Source organism: Eublepharis macularius, chromosome 4, assembly GCF_028583425.1.
Source record: "Eublepharis macularius isolate TG4126 chromosome 4, MPM_Emac_v1.0, whole genome shotgun sequence".
In the NCBI taxonomy this organism is placed as follows: domain Eukaryota; kingdom Metazoa; phylum Chordata; class Lepidosauria; order Squamata; family Eublepharidae; genus Eublepharis; species Eublepharis macularius.
Genome location: NC_072793.1, coordinates 167,316,687 through 167,326,326, shown reverse-complemented (window position 1 = coordinate 167,326,326; position 9,640 = coordinate 167,316,687). Strand labels below are relative to the sequence as shown.

The window sequence follows — 9,640 nt, the reverse complement described above, 5'->3', positions numbered from 1 at the left end:
TCGATAACTAGTTTTTCCAGTTTTGCAGTTACAAATTTGGGAGGATCTGGCAGCAAGGGGTGTGCTTGAAAGTAAGGAAAGGGGCGGTGTAGTTAAGGAAATCGAAGATGACTCCTTATTAAATTGTTCTACGTGGTTTGGTAAGGACTTCATGTACATCTATATGCTACATCCAATTCCAGTTCTCTCAACTCAGAAAGGATCCTGTGAAGCTGGGAATAGTATAGAAAATGGCAACCCAGTTGGTTAAAATACTGGATCACTTACCCTACCAGGCTTTTAAAGTATGGGCACACACCAAAAGGTCATTTAAGAGGGTGGGATAGAAGAGCTGCTAGGGAAATGACGCACAGCAAGTGGACAGAGAGTTTTGCTGCCTCTCAAAGTAGCTGAACGTGGTGCCTTCCAGAGAAATCAGTGGGTGGGAGATTCAGGACAGGTGCAAGAAAAACGACTTTAACTGCCATCTTAAAAACACTTTCCTGGGAGTAGGGCTCCGTGAATAACATGGTACTTAGTTCTGTGTAGACTTGCTTAAGATTGATTGTTCCCTTCTTCCATGACACATTTGCTTGCAGCATTCACCGTCAGAAGAGGTGGTGTGTCAGCCACTGGCCTAGATAGTTTTATAGGGGGATCAGAGAAATTCGTGGCGGAGAGGTCCACCAAAGGCTTTGGCTAAATGGAGCCTCCAGGTTCAGTGACAGTCTACTGAATACTAGGTGCTGGAAGAAACAACAATAAAGGCTGTTGTCTTCATGTGCTGCTTGTGGACAGTGTTCATTTTCCTTCGACCCTCTTTTGTTTTTAATTCTCTTTCTATGGGAATTTTGCAAAATAATATGCAAATAAGGCTAACAATGCAGTAAAATAACGTGGAGTTTAATGGCAGATTCTTTTCTAGCTGGAGCATTTTTATCCTTCCCTTCCTCCAAGGTACTCAGCGCAGCAGCCATCGTTTCCCCTCATTTTGTCCTCACTACAACCCCACAAAGTGCATTAAGCTGAACGAGCATTAGGGCAGGGTCGATATTAGAACCTTGGCCTCCCAGATTTCAGCCTGGCATTCAAACCACTGCTCTACACTGCCTTTCCTCCTACCATTCCTAACCCTCTCCCCTTTCTCCCATTATGTATCAGCAGTTGGTAATAAGAGTATTTAAAAGACCAAGAAAAGTGAAGGAAAATGACAGCACTGAAAAGCATTACTTGGGCAAGAAGATACTAAGCTTTGGTTTTGTAATAATGGGTAAGCGAAGCTACTTAATTTTAATTTTTCTCAAATCTAGCCATCGATAGGTAAATGAAGTACAGACGTCGGGAAGGGGCACCGAGCACCCACCGGTTTTTTTTTTTTGCCAGCCCCCAAGCGTTGCAGTTCAGGAGTGGCGAGAATTGCGGCGTGCCGAAGTATCGACCTGTGTCGCCTCTAAGGGTTAATGCAACTGAGGCAGTCGGTTTCCTAGAAAGGATGAGGAATTGGGGAAGGGGGCAGGAAAAGGAGAGAGGGCGCGATCATAGAGATCGGGGAGAGAAAGGGACGGAGAACACGCCTGTCTGTCGCGCCCATCCGGGAAACCGACGCGGGTTTGTAAAATTCCTCGCCGTGCAGAAGAATTGAAGGTTCATGCATGGGAGCGGCAGTGAGTTAAAGAAAGGTGCAAATTAAGTTGGGAGGGTATCTGGGGAAATGCCCAATGCTAGGGTGGTGAAAAAAAGAGAAAGGCCGACCTTAAGAGGGGCAGGATCTCCCTGGCATCAGAACCAGGGCAGAGAACTTTTCACCTTATGGCATTGCTTGCCAAACCAAACTGAGGCTCCCCTGCAGAGCCCAGCAAGAACCCAGCGTGTGTCGCTTCCTTCAAGGAGCTGGGGGAGGGCAGGATGGCGTGCCTGGGCTCTGCCCCGCCCCTTTTCTCTGCACAACAACCTTGTGAGGTAGGAAGCTGCCTACATTTCCCATCAAAACTTGAGGGAAGTTGACACGTGTCCAACCTGTGTCATTCATCACTTGTAGTTTGGCTCTGAGAATTTAAATGTAGGTCTGCCAGATCTAGGCAGTATGTCAGATCAGCTAGTCATGGGTGGTACCAACTAGTCATGGCGAATGCTCATTGACAAATCTTTCCTCCCTATAAACTAGTCAAAATACATCAGTTTTCCTGGTGGGGGTGGGCGCAGGTTTTGTTTGTTTTCCCTTCCCTGTTGTGTATCTTTTGATTGTGTTTAGCCATTTATGGGTTTCTCTCACCACTCTTTACTCTTCTAGGGATGTGACTAAAGTCTTGTATGCATGTAACAGTGAATAAGCATACCATCTTGCTTATACATCTTTTAAAAAGACGCAATACACATTCACATTACAAACTAAAACTAAGGACTGGTACCTAGATGTTGTTATGGATCGAATGTTATTACGGATGAACTTTTGGTTTAGATCACAAGTTCACCACAAAAATTGTGGTAGGGTATGAGCTTTCGTGAGTATCTGGAGAAGTGAGCTGTGACTCATGAAAGCTCATACCCTATCACAATTTTTGTTAGTCTTACAGGTGCTTCTGGACTCTTGCTCTTTTCCACTGCTACAGACAGACTAACACAGCTACCCATCTTGATTTATCTTTCACTGTTCATGGTCAAAGCCCTTTCTTAAAGTTGCTAACAAAAATAATTTAAAACTTGACAGAAAAATACTAAATTCACAGTGCCATTCTACACAGAATTACATGTTTCTAAAGTAATTGAAGTCAATGGTCTGAGAAGAGTGTAACTGTGCTTAGAATGACACTGTCAGTGAGTTCTTTATTGCATAAAGGAATAAAAATGCCTGGACCTCCTCCTCGGAGGGGGGCTCCAATAGTTCTTAACTGATAGGTCTGGACCCATTTGACCCGAATGGAATTGTGTCATCACTGCCATAACTATTACAATTGTTGATATCGCCTTGTTTTTTCCCCATCAGAAAGAAAGCCTCTTGGAAAAGCTTCAGTTTCCACACTGTTGTTAATGCTGCAGAGAGAGCATTCATCTGTCATTTAGAGTCACCCAATTGTGCTGGCGCAACCACATCTGCAAAGTTGGAGGCTTTAACAAAAAGGGGCAAAGCAGGCACTGAGCTGTGAGAATCGTCTCCCCGCCAGAGGAAATGGCAGAAGACAAAGAGAGAGAATTCATAGCTCCAGATCTCCAGTTCCACGTAAAACTGGAACAAGGGGTGAAAATGGAGAGGAAAGACCGAGGAGACCCCAAACTTGAGATGGGATCTGGAAAAGCCTTGCTTGGGGCTGCCCGGGCGGGACCCATGGGGTGCGAGGGGCTGCTGCAGCTTTGGGAAACCCAGTGGCAGTCATTTCTCAAGGCGATGGAGTCGCCTCACTCTGGGACGGGGATCCCACTTCTGCCAGAAGCTGCATCCTGGGGGGGTGCAAAGCCTTTTCTGGCTCCCTACGAGGGAGACACTGTGGCCAGCCAGCTGTCTAGCAAAGGGTCTCTGATGAGTCTCCAAGAAGCAGCCCAGCAGGGACAGGGGAAGGACAGCCTGAAAAGGAAGCGGCGCTGTGAGCAACTAAACGGAGACAGAGAGAGGGAGGATGTGGAGGCACAGCGCCAGTGTTTTAGACAGTTCTGCTACTGTGAAGCTGAAGGTCCCCGAATGGTTTTCAGCCAGCTATGGGAACTTGGCTATCAATGGCTGAGGCCAGAGAGGCACACAAAAGAGGAGATTCTGGAGCTGGTGATTCTGGAGCAGTTCCTAGCCATCTTGCCACAGCGAATCCAGAACTGGGTGAAAGGGCAGGGCCCCCAGAGCTGTGCCCAAGCAGTGGCCCTGGCAGAGGGTTTCCTGTTGACGCAGAGGGAAGCCAGGAGATGCGAACCTGCTGTGAGTGTCTGGGTTTCGACACGCCTATGTGAGGTTGAAGCATTTAACCCATTAAATGTCTTTTTTGATTCCTTACAATGATAGCTTAACAGGGCAGTAGTGTTTGTAGTGTTTGTGTGTGTTTTAATATGGCTACTTGCAAAGATATGAGTAGCAGGCACTTTCTCAGAAGGAAGACAGAAATCTCATGGGTTCATTGACAAACCGATTCCTACAGATATTAGAAATCCTAATACGATGCCAACTAGCTCTTCAAGAGGAGTTGGATAAAGACATAGAGCCAAAACACACGAGAAGAAATACCTAGATTCAGCACGTGTTCTCTTACCTCAAGGTTTGCCGGGATCTGTAGGCGTCCTGGAAGCTTAAAGTTTAGCATACAGGCGCCTGTATTTCCCTTCCCCTTCCTGCTGCTCTGTAAATGCTAAACTTTAAGCTGCCAAGACACCTACACTTCCCAACAAACCTTGAGGTAAGAGAACAAGTTTAGCATTTACAGAGCAGCAGGAAGGGGAAGGGAAATACAGGCGCCTGTATTTCCCTTCCTGCTGCTCTGTAAATGCTAAACTTTAAGCTTCCAGGAGCCTACAGATCCCGGCAAACCTTGAGGTAAGAGAACACGTGCTGAATCTAGGTATTTCTTCTCGTGTGTTTTGGCTCATAGTTTGCACGTGGAGTCAAGTTTTTAATCCAAAAGAAGCTTATGAGGCCAAGATTACTAACTATTGCAGTGACCCATAAATTTAAGTGGGTAGCCAATGACCAATACATGTGTTTTCTGCACCATTTGGATTTCTACCTTGTCCTGTTGTGTGGTGCTGCCTCTGGTTTGTTTGGCTTTGGGGGAAGAGGCATTCCACTCTTGGTTGTACACAAGAGGGAATGCCTCTTCTATGGCAATTGCAAGGGGTGTTTCACTCATCTCACACAGGAGGGACTTCTCCTACTGATAGAGACTTAAGATGCATTCCTCTTTGTGTCTCTCAGTGAAGGGAATACCACATTAGATGCCGTACTATAGGTATTCCTCCTTCTCTCATGCAGGGAGGGAATGCCTCTTCATATACTATTTTGGAAGAAGTCATTTCCTGTATTCTAAGGAGGTAATGCCTCTTCTAAGGCATGGTTTCTGCTGTGATGTTTGCATGTACAACTATTAAGGGAGGTCTTTGTCTTCAAAAATTGTTATTTTATTGATATGAAAATGTATGTTGATCCAATCAATCAGTTAACACACATACAGTTCATTGACTAAGCTGTCTTTAATAAAATGATAGCCTGGCTCTTGCGGTCTATGGTTAGGCAAAGGGTAAGGTGCTTAGTTTACAAAGACGATTTCCGCTAGCTTTGTTCCTGTGCTTTTAGAAGCTGTGCTTCTTGAGGTTGGATAGAAATCAAATAAATAAATGCCACTGGTATCTTGGCATTGTGGAGAGTCCAGCTTCTTGCTCAGTATGAATATTTGAATCAAATGACATTTGCCATTTCAGGAGACTGATTTGTTCCAGGAGGCGGTAGTGAATTTCCCTTGTGAAGAAGGGGCTGCTCCGGGCAATGCACAGAGGCAGACATGGAGTGTGGTGAAACAAGAGAACGAAGGAAATCTCACCTTGATGGGTAAGTATAGGGATGAGGTTTTATGTGCACTCTCTGTTTTAAAAAATCTGCACCAAGAAATGTTGGCTACCGCAACTAACAGTTATGTAACCGGAACTTATTTGCAGAGTCCCTTTTGCACAATTCGTTGTGGTTTTGCTTTTCCTGGAGGGCCAGGTCACCTGCTATAGTGCGGGCAGAACTCCTGCCTCCTCCTCTGCTGCCCAGTGCTGCAGTGGGTGAAATTTGGAGGAGTGCCATTGCAGCAATGCACCAACATCACTTCTGCTTGCATAAGTGGAAGTGACATCATGCATTAAAATGATTGCTCTAAGGAGCAATCCCTGATTGCTGGAGTGTCCCCACATTGCACGATGCCACTTCGGATTGTGACCATCATGGTATCGTGCAATGCTCTTCAATGCCTAACCTCACCAAGAGGCGTGTATCCAAGAGCGGGGAGAATGAACAGAGATAAAAATAACAGAGTACTAAGTGCCTTTTGATTTCTAGTTTGATTTGTAAAATTCATCCATGTCTGCCTGGTCTGTCTTGCAGGCATGGTGGGCCCTATTTCTGAAAGCAGCAAAAAAATTAAAAAGTGACACAATTCAATGCACGCACCCTGTCAACTTGGTAGTATAAAGGCATGGCTATGTCCTGTCGAGGTTATGTCTGTGCCTTGGCTTTCTAGACCACTATGGAAATTCTTATTGTTACTCTCTCCTTAAACTTCAGATAAGAGATTCCTGAGGAAGGAGGAAGCTGACAGTCAGGAACATTCTGAGCAAGATGGACCACATGGGGTGTCAGAGGAAAGAGCCACAGAGAATGGCATCAAGTCTTATAAGCAGTCTGTGGGTCTACATAGTATGTGGATGCAACAGGGGACCTGCCCAGAGAAAAGAACAGATAAATCCATTACTAGTAGGGGGAGCTATCAAGGTTTGAATGAAATGACATCAGAAAAAATGACCTCAGGTGAATACAATCAGAGATCAAACTTCATGACACATGAGAGAACCAGCATTAGTGCGAAACCATACCAGTGCTCGGACTGTGGAAAGTCTTTTCGTATGAAGGATAAACTGATAAGACATCAAAAAACCCACACAGGAGAGAAACCGTACAAGTGTTTAGATTGTGGTAAATATTTTAGTACCAAGTATGGGGTCTTCAGGCATTATCAAATCCACAAGGGTGAGAAACCATATGAATGCTTGTACTGCGGGAAGTTTTTCCGGATGAACTATGACCTCGTTAGGCATCACAGGATCCACACAGGGGAGAAACCATTCAAATGCTCAGAGTGTGGGAAATCCTTCAGCATGAACTCTGACCTCGTTCGGCATCAGCGAATCCACACGGGGGAGAAACCGTTTGAATGCTCAGACTGCGGGAAGACCTTCAGTGCAAAAGGCAGCCTTGCTGCCCATGTCAGGATCCACAGGGGGCTTAAACCATACACATCTGGTAAGTGTGAGAAGTGTTTTAACCAAAATTTAAGGATCCTCTGAGAATTCATATGAGATAGTACCCCTTGTAAATGCTGGAAATTTCTGGGAAATCCTTTAGTATGGACTATAAGCTTGAATATATGTAGGAGGAGTGTATGAATGTTCTCAAAGGAGGCTGTGATGTGGGTTCCATCTTCCTGGAAGGTAAGGTTGGTTAGCACCCAGCATGAGTAATAAAGCATGTCCTTCTTTGTGGTAGCACCACACCTATGAAATGCCCTGTGTGTGGATCCTATACAGAACGATTTTCTCTTGATGTGTCTAAAATTCCCGAAGGCTTATCTGTTCTAGTAGACGGTGGTTTACTGCTGCTGTTCTTTACTGTTTGGTTAAATGCTAGTCATATGTGTGTATGTAAATTTCAGATACAGAAGGACCTGTTTTCCAGACCAGTCTCCAGGCAGCATCTTGACTTCTCTGATACAGCTAACCTTCCTTACCAACTGGGACCACGAAGAGCAGGGAAGAGTGGCTACCTGAGAGCAGAGCCCTCTGGATTCCCAGCGGAGCAAAGTTCCTCGATTCCATTGTGTGAACCATCCCAGAAATGCACTGCGCTCGCATGGCATACTGTCTTTATTGGGGGGAGAGGCAAGTCTCCCCATTGGCACCCAGACTTTGTTGCACTATAATGTAGACTTTCAAGAGCAGTGATTGACTTTTCCCTTTGGACAGTAAATCTCAGCAATTTGTATGGAACTGGTATGGCACAGAGCTTAGAGTGTCAGACTAGGGTGGGGGATGTGTAGATTCAAATACTCACTCTGTTATAAAGCCCATGGAATGAACAGAGAGCCAGCAGGGTGTAGTAGTTAGAATGTCAGAGTAGGATCTAGGAGAACTAGGTTCGAATCCTTGCTCTGCCATGGAAGCTTGCTGGGTGACCTTAAGCCAGTCACACACAAACAGCCTAACCTACCTCACAGAGTTGCTGGAAGGGTAAAACGGAGGAGGGGAATTATGTAAGCCCCCTTGGGTCCCCACTGAGAAGAAAAAGTGAGGGGTATAAATACAGTAAATAAAATAAAACTTAGGCTGGTCACTCACTCTCAGGTTATCCTACCATGCAAGTCAAGGCTAAAAAAGAGCAAAGGAGAATGCCATTTTGAGGAAGGATGGGGGGAAATGTGATAGGTTTGGAAAGTACAGGGGTCCGTTGAACATACACACATGAATACTGAGGTTTGCCAGCTCCGGCCTTGGAAATCCCTGGAGATTTGGTGGCGGTGCCTGTGGAGTGGGGGGAGGGTTAGGAAGGGATTTCATCTAGAGGCAATGGCACACAGTAGAGTCTGCCTTCTGAAACAGGGAACTGATCTCTGTATCCTGAAGATCAGTTGTAATTTTGGGAAATCTCCAGGCTCTACATGAACATATATTAAGCTGCCTTATACTGAATAAGACTCTTGCTCCTCAGGCAGACAGCAGCTCTCCAGGGTCTTAGGAAGAGGTTTTTCACATCAGCTACCAACTGATTTTTTAAAAACTGGAAATGCCAGAGATTGAACATGAGGCCTTGTGCGTGCAAAGCAGGTACTCTACTTCTGAGCCATAGCCACTGTCCTATATTTATTGAATGCTTAGGCTTAACATACTTCCTTTTGCTAGTCATCTTTCCCCCATTTCCCTCTCAGTTGTTTGACAGGGCCCTCTGCAGCACTGTCAAACCTGAGCATGACATGTTGTATACGTGCGTTCTCTTCAGTGGCCCCACCCAGTAGAACAGCCCACCTGAGGAGGAGAATGAGACTCCCACACTTTTGGCTTTCCACAGTATGTAAAACAGATCTCTTCAGGAGGGTATTTTTATAAAGAAATAGGCGGTTAGCACCAGGATGCTGGCATACCAGAATGACGGAAGGGAGGATGAGAGGGGACCAGTGGCTGCAGACAGACAGAAGAGGATGGATGTCCAGGGAGAGAAGCCAGGAGTAGAGCATCCTGGTAGACCCAAGTGGAGGAGCTTGCCTGCTTACAGTGGCTGGGCTTTGGAAGTGGGGTGCCACAGAGTTTTCATCATGGTCATTCTTTATTTTGGTCAGCAATGAGCAATTCAGTTTGGCCACATGATCTATGTACAGATACAAAATCTATATAGAAGCAAAAAAAAATGTATAGCCTCAATGTGGCCTAATTTCAGTAACACATGATTGATAAAAGGTTTTGAGCTTCTGCTTTCTCATTAACCACACCAAAGCACAGAATTTAGCCACTTTGAAGGGGGTCTCATTAGAGCAGTGTGCAAGGAGGAGGGATGTTTAGAATTTGTCAGATTTGCCTGAGATCTTAGATAAAACAGGGTCATATATAAAGAACAAATATCATTATAAAATACACAGTAGAATAACATGTTCCATTGTTTAACTGTCCAATTGGCAAAGATAGAACCAGGGGTATGTAAATATCTCCCTTCCAGTAATGCTGAAGGTGAAATGTTGAAATGGACCGAAGTGATGGCACTGTGGTATTTAGGGAATTCCATGGTGTAAAAATAGTTCTTCAGCATGAAATTTTGGTGGTGGTTCCCTACCACCAAGTAGGAATGTCCTTGTGCTCCAGCATTTTTACGGGCCATTTCCCCAATTTGCTGTTTAATTATTTCTTTAGCTCCCAAGAACCAAAATGGCATAAGGAGTGCACCCATAAA

The 9,640-nt window shown here is 45.1% G+C and overlaps 1 protein-coding gene across 1 annotated transcript; it reads left to right on the top strand.

Annotated features, from left to right (window-relative positions):
- Positions 1-1,611: 1,611 nt before the first annotated feature.
- On the top strand, positions 1,612-8,729 carry LOC129327433 (zinc finger and SCAN domain-containing protein 31-like). The gene is made up of 5 exons (XM_054976079.1): positions 1,612-1,658; positions 2,963-3,880; positions 5,371-5,497; positions 6,215-6,949; positions 7,359-8,729. The coding sequence occupies exons 2-5, from the start codon at positions 3,146-3,148 to the stop codon at positions 7,403-7,405; spliced, it is 1,644 nt and encodes a 547-aa protein (XP_054832054.1). The 5' UTR covers positions 1,612-1,658; positions 2,963-3,145; the 3' UTR covers positions 7,406-8,729.
- The last annotated feature ends 911 nt before the right edge of the window (positions 8,730-9,640 follow it).